Source organism: Macadamia integrifolia, unplaced genomic scaffold (genome assembly GCF_013358625.1).
Source record: "Macadamia integrifolia cultivar HAES 741 unplaced genomic scaffold, SCU_Mint_v3 scaffold86, whole genome shotgun sequence".
Taxonomy (NCBI): Eukaryota; Viridiplantae; Streptophyta; class Magnoliopsida; order Proteales; family Proteaceae; genus Macadamia; species Macadamia integrifolia.
The window spans coordinates 192516-207866 of NW_024870559.1; the positions used below are offsets into that span (position 1 = coordinate 192516).

General features: G+C 41.6%; 1 protein-coding gene across 1 annotated transcript in view; it reads right to left on the reverse strand.

The window, feature by feature from the left end:
- Positions 1-15351, reverse strand: part of LOC122070223 (phospholipid-transporting ATPase 2-like) — a 123328-nt gene that overhangs the window by 46286 nt on the left and 61691 nt on the right. The window contains 1 exon segment of the mRNA XM_042634349.1: positions 3472-3578. Within this exon segment, the coding sequence (XP_042490283.1) occupies positions 3472-3578 (107 nt within the window).

A 15351-nucleotide genomic window follows, 5' to 3' on the forward strand; every position in this document is an offset into this window, starting at 1 on the left:
CAACTCCATCTTAGGTTATTGATTTTGGTGCTACGATCATACGGATCATATGACTGGTACATCCCATTCTTATGATATGTACTCTATTTGTTCCAGTAGAGATAAGGTCAAGGTTGTCGATAGCTCCCTTTCCTCCATTTCTGGTAAAGGTAGCATTCCTATTACATCTTCTATTTCACTTGATTTTGTTCTTCATGTCCCTAACCTTGCCACTAATCTCTTTTTTTTTTTTATGAATAAATAATTCATTACCAAAAGGAGAAGAATTTACAATGGAAGGAGAGGGAGGGGAGGCCTAAGCCAACAAGGGAAAACCAAAGGCCATATGCCAAGCAAGCAGAAAAGCAAAACTATAAAAAATAATACAAAATAAAATCACCACCAATGGCTAGCCAGAAGCTGGGGAGAGCCGAAATCAATGCCATCAAGTGGGATGGATGAAGTCAACCAAGAGGTTCCAGAAAGCACTGATGTGGGAATTTCTGGAGGTGTTGAGGACAGGGCGGGTCTGAAGGGATGGAGCTTTGGATGTGACATTAAAGTAGATAGCTTTCCAAATCTTATCAGGAGAACGGGATTTGGAAGTCCATCTACGGATGTTACGTTCCATCCAGAGGTGGCTAACAGTAGCACAAAAGGCCAGTTTGCCAACGGCGTCACAGATAGAAGACATTGTTGCCACAAATCTCTTATCTTTGAGTCACCTAACAAAATCCCTACACTATTGGGTCATCTTTTTTCCGTCTCATTGTCTCTTTCAGGATTTGGTGACGAAGAGGATTATTGGTTGTGGGCATAAGGAGAAGGGCTCTACCTACTTGAACCTCAATCTCCTTTTTTGGCTATAGCTCAGTCCTATGTGTGTGGACGTACTGATGACAGTTCTATGGACTCTGTGATGTTGCGGCACCAATGTTTAGGACATCCACCTTTTGTTATTATGAGGAAATAGTTACCTCATATATTCACTTCTTTTCCTAGTTCCCATGTCTTTCATTGTGAACCATGTATTTTTGCCAAACATTTTCAGTCTTCTTATCCTTATCATGGTAATAGATCTACTGTTCCTTTTCACATTGTGCACTCTGATGTTTGGGGGTCTTCTAAAACTACTTCTTTACTTGGTTTTCGCTACTCCATTTCCTCCATGTCTCTCTTTGCTTTTTCGAGTCCCTTTCTGGTCTCCGTATCAATCTCCTCGAATCTAGCCTTTAGCTTTCTAGTGTCCCCTCCTCTGGCCAAGTTAGGCCCCTCTAGCTTACAGGCTTCTCCCTTAGTTCCCTCCCCATTAAATACCTTGGTTTGCCTCTTATCTCCTCCAGGCTGTCTGCTCATCATTGCACTCCTTTGCTTGATCAAATTAGAAAGAGGCTCCAACTATGGAAAGGAAAGCTTCTCTCCTACGTTGGATGTTTGGTTCTTATTAGATCAGTTCTCCAATCCTTGTATCTTTACTGGTTTGGTGTATTCTCTCTCCCTTCTGCCACCTCCAAATCTATAGACACCCTCCTCTGTTATTTCCTCTGGAAAGGTGTTGACTCCTCCCGTTTCCTCAGGCCAAGTGTTGGGATAAAGTCTGCCTCCCCAAATCTGAGGGTGGCCTCGGCTTTCGAAGAATCTCTGATGTTAATTTTATTGCCATCCTCAAGCTCATTTGGAAGATCGTCAAAGCATAAAAGTATTTGGGTCGCCATGTTTATTACTGCCTCCTCAAGTAGGACTCCCTGTGGACGGCCTCCACTTCCTCTGATTCCTCTTAGATCTAGCACAATATTCTTAACTCTAGATCTTTTACCCTTTCAGCTATCTCCAACTCGATCGGCGATGGATCCCCCCACCTCTCTTTGGTTAGACCCTTGGCATCCCTCCAGTATTCTCCTTCATCTGATTACTCCCAGAGTCATCTATTCTTCTAGTATTCCTTGATTTGTCTCTATTGATTCCATCATTTCTTCAAGGGATTGGTCCCCCCTTCCTCCTCCCCTGATCTTTGGTCCTCCCTTCCTCCCATCTCTCCGGGTCACCGTGGAAAAGATGACAAGATCAATTGTTTCCCCTCCCCTACGAAATTCACTTCTGCTTCTACTTGAAATCACTCCGTCCTAGTAGGGCCAATTGTGCCCTGGCACAACATCATCTAGTTCAAAGGCCATATCCCTCGCCATAGCTTTATGACCTGGTGTGCTATCTCCAACTGCCTTCCCACACAGTCTTTCCTCATCTCCAGGCACATTCCAGTCCCCTTCTCCTACTACCTCTGTTGGAATGGCATCGAAGATACTGACCCACATTTTTTTCTCTTGCCCTTTTTCCTCTACTATTTCGAAAATGGTCCTTACATCCTACTAGCCCTCCAACAGATGCCCTCTCCCCTTAAGCAGAGAATGGATCTGGGTTGATATGATGTTTGGTGGGTCCTCCATTTGTGACACTATGGGCAAGTTTCGCCTTCTACGCAACCATTAACACCTTTGGATGGAGCGAAACCTCTGTAGATGGACTTCAAACTCCCGTTCTTTCAAAAAGATTTAGAAAGCCATCTACTTCGATGTGAGCTCCAACCTTGGCTGCCTTCGTCATTGTTCTGTTGTTGACACCCGAAGGAATAGGCTCACTATTGTCTCTTGGGGTCTCTACCCCTCTCCCCAGGCCCATTTTGATGTATCCCCCCCTCTCATGGATCTTGTAGTCTCGCCCTGTGCCTGATTTTCCTTTGGTTGGCTTTTGCTTTGTCTCCCCCCCCCACCTTTTCCCCCCCTTGTAAATTCTTCCCTCCTTGGTAATAAATTCATTTATTCATCCAAAAAATAAAAAAAATTTTGAGGCGATTATCTTCTTAAACATATTATGGATATATGTAATTTCCTTATGCGACATAACACAAGGTTTTACAAGTCATTTTCAAAGATAAGGAATTTATTCAATACCTTACTTCATTCTTTTAGTTCAGATAGGTTTTTTCCCTTAGATTTTCTATAAATTTCCATAAGTTTATTCTGTTATTTTTGTAGTCTTTTTTAATTTAATCAGACAGCTGAAGTTGGATATGAATAAGGATCTGTATCGGCTAAATAATAGGTCAGATTTCAGATACACAATTTCCGATCTGTATCCAACCCATTATAGCCCTACCTAAGATCCTTGCTAATCATGGTAGAGGATATAGTTATTGCATAACAACAATGATGTAAAGCCACTCTAATATTTAATAATTTTTTCCTGTAGTTGAGGGACCTATTTAACATCCTCCCTACCCCTTTCCTTGGGGGTCGGGATGAAGATAGATGGAGAAGATATTTTCCTCTTTGCAGCATGTAATCCGAAGTTTGACATCCATTCTAGTAATTTGCTGTAAAAACATTTCCTCGTATGCCATATGATGTATATATAGTGGTAGAGAGGTTGTAAACAGCACATCCTCCTGAGTCATGCCTTGAGGATCAAATGGTGGTTTTATGGTTAGGGATGTACCTTAGGATCTGAAGTAGTTATCCTCATCGTAAGTAACACTCTCTCTAAGCTTCCAGAAACTTCATCTTCAGTTTTCCCACTAATTGACAGAAGTTTGCCTTTTGGTTCTGTTAGCAAACTCAGAAAACAGATTTTGTGAGGAAGACAGATGCACCATAATTTTACAGTAGGCACGAAATAAGATTAGTGAGTAATAACCATGGCCTTAAAGAAATGAAAGCTCATGTATCATTTGAAATCCATTTTCATGCAATTATGTCACATTGTTTATAAATTGTAAACATTTTTTTTTTTTTGAATAAATTGTAAATGTTTTCAATTCAGATCAATGATCAGATAGGATAAATACAGAGGCACTTCATTTGGGAACAAAAAAATAAACATAACTACATAAAATATTTGACAGTACTGTAATTAATAAAGACAACCCATTCATTCCGCTTTCTTCTCTCAAGCATTTTGTACAGTTCCCCCACACTGCATGGCCATTTTGGCTGTGAAAAATTACGCCTGATTATGCAAAATATTGGGGCCAAAAGCTGATGAGAGATTGCACCTAGTTCATGTTTACAATCACCGAGAAGTTTCATCAACCTTCTAATTAAAGATGTCACTAACATAATCAGAAGAATTCTATTCTACAAACACTAGAAACATGCCCTTTCTGCTCCTGGTGGTCATTCTACAGTTGGTTAAATAAACCAAGTCACAAGTATACAAAAACACCTTAAAGATCAGTTGTTTTCCTTTCCCTCATCCTCTTACTGCTACTCTGTTTGCTAGTTTGGGGTTTCTTCAGTTTAATTGAGACTTGAGAAAACTAAAGAATGACCCCCCCAATTGTACAAGAACCTAGGTTGGTGCTATTTCTACAACTTGGAATGTCGCCAATTCATGATAAGAAGCAGAACGCATGTGGATGAAAACAAACATATGGCTAAACAAGTACTTGATCCTCACATGTAATAGTTCCGGAGACCTCTTGTGAAGTCGAACCATAATTGATTTCCAGAGACTGCACCTGCAAGAATTTCTCACTTCCAATGTCTCTCTCTTACATTCATTTAAACTTTCATATTTAGCATTAATCACCCATCTCCAAAAATTTGTCTGGTTCATTGCTGAATCTCCATCATTTAAATAGCAATGTGCCAGATCGTTCTAAATGATGTTCTTTCATTTGAGTAAGCATGTTTTCCAGATGACCATGCTGATACTGGCATCAAAGTAGAAGAAACAGCTACTCTGGTACCAATAATGCAGGCCATGAAACCGCAAAAGGTAATGTAGGCCTGGTTTAAATCTGGGCTAGGTTTTAGTATTAATTTGGCTTGCGCTTTAGTTTTTGGGTTTATTAAAGTATTGAGCTGAAATATAAATCATAAAAGTAGGCTTTTAAGAATGTACACGAAAATTATTATTTTATTACTGGGTCCCATGTTGGTGACAATTGGATAGGGATTTATCTTATATTTTATTCCCAAGTTGTTAGTCTTTCAGTTTAGAAAATTCTTTCACTGTCTAAGAGTCCTAGTTAGGAAAGTAGATTTATTTCTTTTTTTTTTTTTTTGGATGAATAGGGAAGTAGGCTAGACACAAGGCAACACCAACAAGGTGTCCAAGGACGCCTAGACAACTATGATCAATCTAGGAACTTGTTTTTCTATTCCAATAAATAAGCAATGTAACCAACCCCCCCCCCCTCTTTCGATTGTGGATTAATGAATCAGTTTTGAATATTGTGGTAACATGTTTTGCTGGTTTTACCCCCTCTCCTCTAGATTTGGTAAGATATCTCTCTCCTCTTGATATCTCTCACACTATATTCTCTCTTTCTCCCCCCATTAATGGCTAATACTTTCTCTTCTGTTCTATTCATTACTTTCTTATTTGGACAGCAAACATGATTCTCACTCTTCTTTCTTCTCTCTCTAATAGATGCTCCTCTTTTTCTTTTTCTTTTTTGATGAAGAAAAAAATTCATTACCAAGCGAGAAGAAGAATATACAAGGGAAAAGAGGGGGGGGGGGGGCATAGACCAGCAAGGAAAGCCAACCCAAAAGGAGAGCCATCAAAGGGAAAGCACCCAACAAAGGCATCCAAAATGGATCAGAGGGGATAAAGCAAAAAAGAGGGGGGGTGGGAGGAAGCACTACAGCACGAAAGAAGGAAGAGGGGATACATCAAGGGGGGGGGGGGATAATGTCGACCATCAGACTCCAGGAAGCAATGATATGTCTATTCCTAGGGGTATGAGGGATAAGGCGAGGACAGAGTGAACAGATCTTGGAGGTAACATCAAAATAGATGGCATTCCAAATCTTATCTGCAGAGTGAGAATTGGAGGACCATCTACGGATATTACGCTCCATCCAGATGTGGTCAATGGTTGCAAAAAAAGCAAGCTTGCCAACAGTATCGCAAATGGAGGAACCATTCCCTATCGAATGGGAGAACAGGTCTTCTGGACGGCCAACATCTAGAGAGGATACTCTTCCAAACTGTTACGAAACCAAGATCTATAATCAGTAACTTGAGACAGTAAGAGAAGAGAGAAAGAGATCAAGAGAGAAGAAGAGAAGAGAGACTGCAAGAGGGCAGCAGCCAAGTGTAATCTCAGTCCCCCCCCCCTTCCATCAATATTTATTAACTCCAAAAGAAGTACAATCAAACTAGGAAACTAAGTCCTTGTGCCACAAGCAAGATAAAATAGGAAGTCTATCCTAATTAGTAAGTAGAGATCTATCCTAACTAGGGAAAGAAATAAACCAAAGCAGGAAGGTAAAACTCATCCACTATAGGGAAATTCCGCATATCATGGTACATATTTTAACACTCCCCCTCAAGCTGGAGTATACATATATCAAAAGAAAACTTCTAGCTCAGACCAACAAAATAGAAAAATAAACATAACACCAGTCTTGGGTAGTAATGGTAGACGCTAGAGAGCACAGAGAGAACTCCAATTATCCACACCATAAAGTTAGTAGCATCAAAGGTGCTTCCCAAGGAAGGCAGGTAGTGGGTAGCAAGTAGCAACAACAGGTTGCGGGGGTAAGCATGTATCGACATCAGGTTGTCGGGGACTAAGTAGCAACATCAGGTGCCGAAGTAAGTAATAGCAGCATCAGGGTGCCGGGGTAAGCAAGTAGTAGCATCGGGTGCTGAGATAAGCAAGTAGTAGCATCGGGTGCCGAGATAAAAAGTACCAGCATCGGGTACCAGGGTAAGCAAGTAGCAAAATAAAGCAAATAATATAAGAACTGCAATTGAGTAGATAATAACTCCAATCTCCCCCTCATATGTAGCATTACACTTGGACATACAATGTCCAATAATTAGCATCTCAAAGGATGAGCAGTACATATAATCCCATATCAAAAGCAAAAAATAATTTCCAATCTCCCTCGCACTGTAGCAAATTATCTCCATGCAACTACCAATTTTCCAAAAAATTGTAACCCAAACTGATGATGCAATCTAGGGGCCCAAGACCCTAAACTGGGTGTTATGTGCCCAAAAATGGCAAATATGTAATTATGTCATGCAAATCTAGGGTTTAAAACCCATCACTGACCATAATTATGGGCCCATCCAAAAGGGCAATAACCAATTAATGGAGTAATGGCATTCTGGTAAATAACCAGAATTTTCAAGGGGTCAATTTGGTAGTTAAAGAGGCAATGGACAACAAGGGAATTGGAATTATTGTTTGGGGATAAAATAGGAAAGAAGGTTAATTAATGGACATGACGGAATAAGAACCAAAGGGAGTGGCAATATTGAAAATTAAAGAGATAAAGTAAGAAAACTGAGTAATGGGAGTAACGTATAAACTAGGAAGCAAAACAAGGTGGTACAAAAAGGATTATAGATAAAAGAGAGGGGCAGTAGGGGAAATATGGGAAATAGGTTTTAATTAAAGAAGCACAAATCGTGGGACAGGTCAGTCGTCCCTTCCTTCAGCCAAAAGCATGGCAGAAAATCTGCCACCAGTAGTTCGATTTGGGATCAACAACTCGATACGCATAACAGAAAATCAGTAGCCAATCAACGACTTTAGCAGAGGCAAAGAGAAGATTGTGACGCTGGTTCGAACACAAGGTTTATCTTCACCCTTCGACCAGCATGCGGAAAACCTGAAGCTGCTAATGGCAGTAGCGAGAACCATGGCAGAAACCAGTGAGAGAGACAACGGACTTCTTCAATTGATACCAGCACCAACAAACCAAGCGACTGCAGAAAGTCTTATGGCAGTGAGAGACCTTCAGCAGCAGAGAACCAAGCAACCGTGAACTTAAGCAAGAAAATAGAAGAACCAAGAACAATTGACTAGGTTTTGATAACCAGGAAACCGATCAACCAGAAGCTACTGTATGCATAACAGATTTGCAGAACCAATCGAAACCAGTAGAAATCAAAAGTCGACTTGGGCAGCGACGATTGCTTTAAAACGATAACCGAGCAGTAGAATCAGACTTCGACAGCGAGACTTCCAAATCAGAAAACACAAGCATCAAGTCGAGACGATCGAACCAGCAGAAGCAAACCTTCTTTTTTTTTTCTTTTTTTTTGGGTCGAGCAAAGACACTCGGAAGTAGTGGATATAATTTTAATCGAGTGAGATACCTCTCACACTAGACATAAACCAGCAAACTAAGCAAAAGGAACCGACGACTTACACGAACAAAATCATTGAAACCCTAGTTCTTATTTTTCTAAGAACTAAAGCTTCACAATAGCATGAGATCTTAGAACGACTCTCAAAACAGCTACTGGTTACAGCTCTGATACCATGTTACGAAACCAAGATCTGTAATCAGTAACTTGAGAGAGTAAGAGAAGAGAGACTGCAAGAGGGGAGCAGCCGAGTGTAATCTCAGTCCCCCCCAGAGATTAAGAGAGAAGAAGAGAAGAGAGACTGCAAGAGGGGAGCAGCCGAGTGTAATCTCAGTCCCCCTCCCCCCTTCCATCAATATTTATTAACTCCAAAAGAAGTACAATCAAACTAGGAAACTAAGTCCTTGTGCCACAAGCAAGATAAAATAGGAAGTCTATCCTAATTAGTAAGTAGAGATCTATCTAAACTAGGGAAAGAAATAAACCAAAGCAGGAAGGTAAAACTCATCCACGATAGGGACACTGTCCATATCGTGGTACATATTTTAACACAAACCAAGGAAGAGAGAGGGCAGGAAAGCAATAGATTTTTGTACTTTTTCAAGATTTTAAGTGTCAAAGCATGTTTAGTAAGTGTTTTGAATTTAAATAAGAATTCATGTGCTATCTTAATATTTTGGCCCCTTAGGGCTATTTCATCATTTTGACTTTTCTAGCTGTTAATCTTGTGTTAAGCTAGATGGTTTTATTTTTCATTGCATCAAACCTAGTTTAGGGGTTTTCATTTGTAAAGTTGACCATAGGACTTTGACCTTAGAGTTTCTCACTTAGGGCAAAATACATTAATTAGATTAACTAGGGTTCATAATGTACTTAAGTACCTAACATAGGGTTCGCAATTAGGATTAAGACATTAATTCTAATTAGTTTAATTAAACTAATGAGATTCATAAACCTTAACCAAGATAAGCTAAAATTTTCAAATTAGATTAATTAGGTGCATACATGTATAAACAAGTACATAACAAGTGTATGATCTAGTAAGACCGGTTTCAGCCAAGCGTTCTAGGGGTGCCTAACACCTTCCACTAATGTAACTTGACACTTACCCAATAAATCAGGGTAGACCTGTCATTGAGTTTGGATTTAATTTAGCATCTCTCCTGCAAAGGAGGGACTTCATTCATGGGTCCTAAACCCTAAGCTTAGTGGCAACTTCCCTTTATCTGTTCACCCCCTCATGACATGAGAGGGGGTACCATAGCCCTTAGCCAACTCTGAGAAGGCTTGGACCGCTTCAGCTCCCCTGGGTGTGTTGAATTTTTGTCCATATACCTACACCTACTGGTATGACTATGATACAACATGGAACTGTCTATTGCTGCAAATGTAACGTATCAATCTACTGCCATAGGTGTGTGGGTCCTGTGGGATGACTTGAAAGAGTTTCTCCCAACAAATTTATCCCAAATCTATGATCTATATGGGAAGATATTTTCCTTGAGGGCAGACCTCGGCGCAATGGTAATGTTGCTTCATTGCGATCTAGTGATCGCGGGTTTGAGTTGAAAAACAGCCTCCACGAAGCATGGGTAAGGCTGTGTACAATATGACCCTCCCTAGACCCCACAGGGGCGGGAGCCTCGTGCATTAGGTGCGCCCTTTATGAGAAGATATTTTGCTTCACGCAGGGTGACAAATCCATCGGTGAATACTACAATTCCCTTAAAGGCATGTGGGATGAACTCAACGCATATCAGCTTCTCACTAATGATTTGAACCATTTTAAGAATCAGCATGTAGAATTTCAGGTTGCAAAATTCCTATCTGGTTTGAATGACAATTTACAACCTGTAAAGAGTTGGTTGCTGGCCAGTAATAAAGTTCCTTTGATGAATGAGGTATCCAGCGTATTGTATCACCATCTTTTTCTAAATTAGATATATCATCCTCCTCCAAAGAAAATTCTGCATTTGTTGCTGGCAGTGGTGGTCATGGCCATGGTAAGACCTTCACTTGCCAGGGTAGTGGCTCAGGGGCAGGACATGGTCATTGTAATTTTTTTTTTTTTGGGTGAATAAAATAATTCATTACCAAAGGAGAAGAAAATACATACAGACCCCTAAGAAGGGGGGGAGAGGAAGGGACAAAGGATCCACCCTCAGGGAAGGGAGGGTGTCCTAAGCAAAGAAGGGGAGAGACCTCAGGATACAACAATGTGACTGTTCCTTGGGGAGGCAATACAAGTTTTGGCCACTTAAGCAGTTTTTGCTTTGATATCAAAGGAGACGGAGCCCTAAATCTGACTAGCCATGCGAGAGTTGGATGTTTATTTCCAACGGTTACGCTCTATCCAAATCTGGTTGATGGTAGTGCAAAAAGCAAGTTTACCCACAATGTCACAAATGGAAGACCCTGCGAATGTCATATCCATCCAGATCCATTCCCTTTGAAATACTCTTGTTTCAGACCCTAGTCACTGTAATTATTGAGGTCATGGCACGCTAGTGGACAGAAAACTGAACAATCCTTAAGATAGTGTCCATATTGTGGTAAAGCTAATCATACTTTAGATAAATGTTGAGTGAGCATGGAAAACCACAATGGGCTCAGCAAATTCTCTGACTAATGGCACTTCTGATGATGTACCATCTACCGATACTACCATGCTTCTTCATCTGGAGACAATCGCTCAGTCTCTTCACCTTGCGATGATCTTGTGAGTCAATTTCTGAAACATGTTCAGCATCTTGAATCATCCACTAGTTGATATTTAGGAGTTAAAAGGAAGCAAGGAAGGAGGAAGAAGGTGAGAGAAGAAAGGAGAAGATGAAAACAAGGAGGAGAGAGAGATTGCGGTATATAATGTGCACTTCTCTCCCCTGTATTGATTCACTTAGCTTAGAAAGAGAAATTACATGGTTACCCCCATGCTAATATAAAACAGCCAATGGAGGTAAAAGGTAAAAGATAAAAACACATTACAACAAATTACAATATAATGGGCATGTGCCTAAAGTACCCTTATTAACTCTAAGAATCCCCCTGAAGCTGGAGAGTAAATGTTGTACATTCTCAACTTGCATAAAAGGGTACTAAACTGGTGAGGAATAAGTCCTTTGGTAAAGATGTCGGGCAATTGATCACCATTTCTCACGAAAGGAATGCATATGTAGCCAGAGTCAATTCTCGCTTTAATGAAATGTCTGTCCACGTCAATATGTTTTGTCCTGTCATGTTGCATAGGGTTGTGGGCGATACTTATAGCAGCTTTGGTATCACAAAAAAGTTTCATAGATTCCTCAATATCAAACCCCAACTCTTGAACCAACCTTTTCGACCATAGGAGTTCACAAACTCTATGAACCATAGTCCTAAAACCTGCTTTTACACTAGATCGAGCCACCACAGGCAGTTTTGCTCCGCCATGTGATTAGGTTACAACCCACAAATGTACAATAGCCTAATGTAGATCGTCTGTCTGAAACAGAACCAGCCCAATCAGCATCAGTGTAATCCTATATCCTCAATGGTTGTGCCTAGCATACAATACTCCTTTCTCTAGGGTGGACTTCAAGTACCTAAGGATGCGGTATACAACATTCAAGTGCCCACTCTTGGGGGCATACATAAACTGGCTCACTACCCCAACTGCATAAATGATGTATGGGCGAGTCAAAGAAAGGTACATCAGCTTCCCAACTAGTCTTTAGTATTTCCCTACATCAATAAGGGGTGAACCACAGTCTTCTCCAAGCTTGTGATTTTGTTCAATAGAACAGTTTGCTGGTTTGCAATCCAACATTCATGTCTCTTTCAATAAGTGCAGCACAAACTTCAACACCACCAACAAACTCAACCTTATCCCAACTTAATGGGGTTGGCTGCATGGATCCGTGCAAAAGGCAAAATGGAGAAATGAAAGTAAAAGAAAAAAAGCACAACACCAGCAAGTAAGGCAAATCTCAGCTGAATAGGTAGGCTACATGAATCCTTGCCTTCCAATCGGCTCTATTTAAAGTCATCCTTAGGAAAAGACTTAGAATATGCATGTCACTCCTCACAACTTCTCCTATAGTGTCATTTTAGGCGTGCTCCTAGTTCTTTTAGCTCCTTTAATTGGAATCTGATCACTCCTCTTTACTGGGGCATCCCCTGGCCTCCGTTGAACCTGACCATACCACCTCAAATGACTTTCCTAAAGCTTGTTATTTATTGGGGCAACTCCCAAATCAACTATAAGATGTTCATTCCATATTTATCCTTCCTAGATTTTCTGCACATCCATCTTAACATCCTCATCTTTGCGACACATAGCTTCTCTATATGACACTACTTAACTGCCCAACAATCCGTCTCATTCGGTCACACAACAGTCCGGTCACACCTCTCCACTTAATCCATCCACTTTAATTCTCTATGAAACATCATCCTCTATATCGCCTTCTTTATTGATACTTAACCCCAGATGTCTAAAATAGTCACTTAACGATAACTCTTTTTCCTCGATTTTCACCATATCCTTATCCATCATAGTGTGTTTACAGTTACACATCATATACTCCACATTTGATCTACTAATCTTTCTTTGTTTTTTATGAATCAATAAATTAATAAGGGGAAAAAAGGGGGAGGGATATACAAAGTCAAGGGAAGGGATACAGCCCTATGGGGCAAAGGGGATCCAGAATTAACAAGGGGAGACCACAGGAGAAAACAGAAAGCCTATTCCTTGGGGTGTCAATGACTAGACGAAGGGGAAGAGAACCTATTTTGGATGAGACATCAACGTAGATGGTCTTCTAAATCAACTCAAAAAATTTGGATTTTGAAGTCCATCTACAAAGGTTGCATTCCATCCAAATATGGTTGATGGCTGCTCCAAAAGCAAGTTTCCCGGCGGTGTCGCAAATGGAATAACCCGAAAAGGTCATATCAATCCAAAGCCATTCTCTCAACAGGGGGAGGGGGTTCTCTGGGTAGGCCAGCATTTGGAAATGACTAGCTTCCAGATGCGGGAGGAGAAAGGACATTCGAAGAATAGGTGGTCAATGTCTTCATGGCTATTCCAGCAAAGCCAGCAAAGGCAACAGGCGGGTGGGGACAGGGATGTGGCGGGATATGAGGAAGGCTTGGGTGGGAAGGCAGTTGGAGAGGGCTCTCCAAACAGTGAAGTTGTGGCGCGGGATGTGGGCTTTGAACCAGAAATTATGCCAAGGCACGTGGGGGGAAGGGAACCTGATGAGGTTCGAGGCTAAGGAAAAGGAGAAGATGTTCGAGGAGGATGGGGTCCAGATGATTTGATTAGCTCTAGAGGAGCGGGCAGTAAGGGAGGAGAGAGAATGTCAAATGGGATCAAGAGAGGGAGAGTTGAATACCGAAGGAATAGACTAGGCAATTCCCCATGATTGAGTTGAGGACACCGGCAGGGTGCCAGTAGTCAAGCCAAAAGGAGGTGGTCTCATTACCGATGTTAGTGCAGATGTCAGAAATGGCAAGGGGCCTAGAAAGAAGAATCTTGCTCCAGACCCAAGAGGAATCGGGTTTACAAGTGGTGATCCATAGGGGGGAGTCTCTATGAAGGAGGTTGAAGTAGACCCAGTTAACCCAAATGCTTGGTTTTTTGGAATAAGCTTCTAGACCAGCTTAAGGATGGCAGCGGAGTTGGCATCTTTGATTCTTCTTAGGGCGAGGCCGCCTTCCAACTTGGGGAGGCAAACAGAGGACCAGCGGAGGGGGTGGACAAATTTGGGGGAGTCAGAACCTCTCCACAAGAAAGAGTAAAAGAGGGATTCCTTATTTTTTATGGTGGTTTTGGGAAGCCAGAATACTCCTGACCAGTAAATATAGGAGGATTGGATGACTGATTGGATGAGGACCAAGTGACCCGCATAGGAGAGGAGATTGCCTTTCCACGGTTGGAGTCTCTTATGAATTTGACTAAGCATGGGAGTGCAATGGTGGGCAGAGAGCTTGAAGGAGATGAGGGGTAGGCCAAGGTATTTGACAGGCAAAGAGCTAAGGTAGAAGCCAGTTAACTCGAAGAGATGGGCTTTGCTAGAGTTAGAGACTCCAGTAAGGAAACGGTGGGATTTAGCAGGTTGATACAGAGGCCAGAGAGAGATTCAAAGCGGCAAAGGGAGGACATAATGGTTTGAATGGAAGTCTCATCTGCTTTAGAGAATATCATAAGATCGTCAGTGAAAGCAAAGTGGTAGAGACTGGAGGCTTTACATTTAGGGATGGGGGAGATGAGGTTGTCAGTTTGGATTTGGATAGATCTCAAAAGGACCTCAAGGGCTAGACAAAAGAGGGGAAAGGGACAACATTGGCGGATGCCAACAGAGGAGGGGAAATAACCAGTGGGGGAGCCATTTATGAGGATCGAGAACTTGGGAGAGGTGATACAGCAATAGATCCAGTGAACAGAGGAGGGGGAAAGGACGTGGCCATGAGCACTTGGGTGATGAAATCCCATTTGATGGTGTCAAAGGCTTTGCGGATGTCAATCTTAAGAAGAGCAGAAGGGGAGTGGAATTTCCTATCAAAGCCTTTGACAATCTCATGCCAAAGGACTATGTTGTCAGTTATGCTCCTACTAGCTATAAAATTCGTTTGGTTGGCACTGGCAAGAGAGTAGAAGAGATTGCAGAGGGAGATTGGTCTGAAATCCATCATAAAAGAAGCACCCTCAACCTTAGGGATGAGGCAGAGAAAAGTGTGGTTAATGAAGTTGATTGGGGAAGGGTTAAAGAAGAAGCTTTTGATAGCTTTGGCGAGGTCATCGCCAATGATATCCCAGCAAGAGGATAAAAATCGCATGTTGAAGCTATCCGGGACGGAGGCTTTGTTAGGCTTATGGGAATGGATGGCATAATGGATTTCCTGGCCGAAGGGGATGGACTGGAGCGAGGGGATGAATTTGTTAAGGAGAAAGGAGGAGAAGGGTGGGGGGAGAGGGAAGGGGATGGAAGATATCTTGGAAGAAGGAAATGGCTTCAGCCTTGATTGCCTCAGGGGCACTAAGAGTGGAACTTTATCTAGCCTGAAACAGAAGGATGGAATTAGAGTTGGATCTAGATTTGATGGATTTATGGAAGTAGGAAAAGTTAAAGTCTCCAAGATTAAGCCATTTAATGCGAGATTTCTGTTTTGAGAAAACTCTCTTCTTGAGCGAGCAAGAAGTGAGCTAAAGGGAGGACTCTTTCTCTTCCAAATCCAGGGAGGAATTATGAAGATCAGACTGAAGGCGGGACTGGA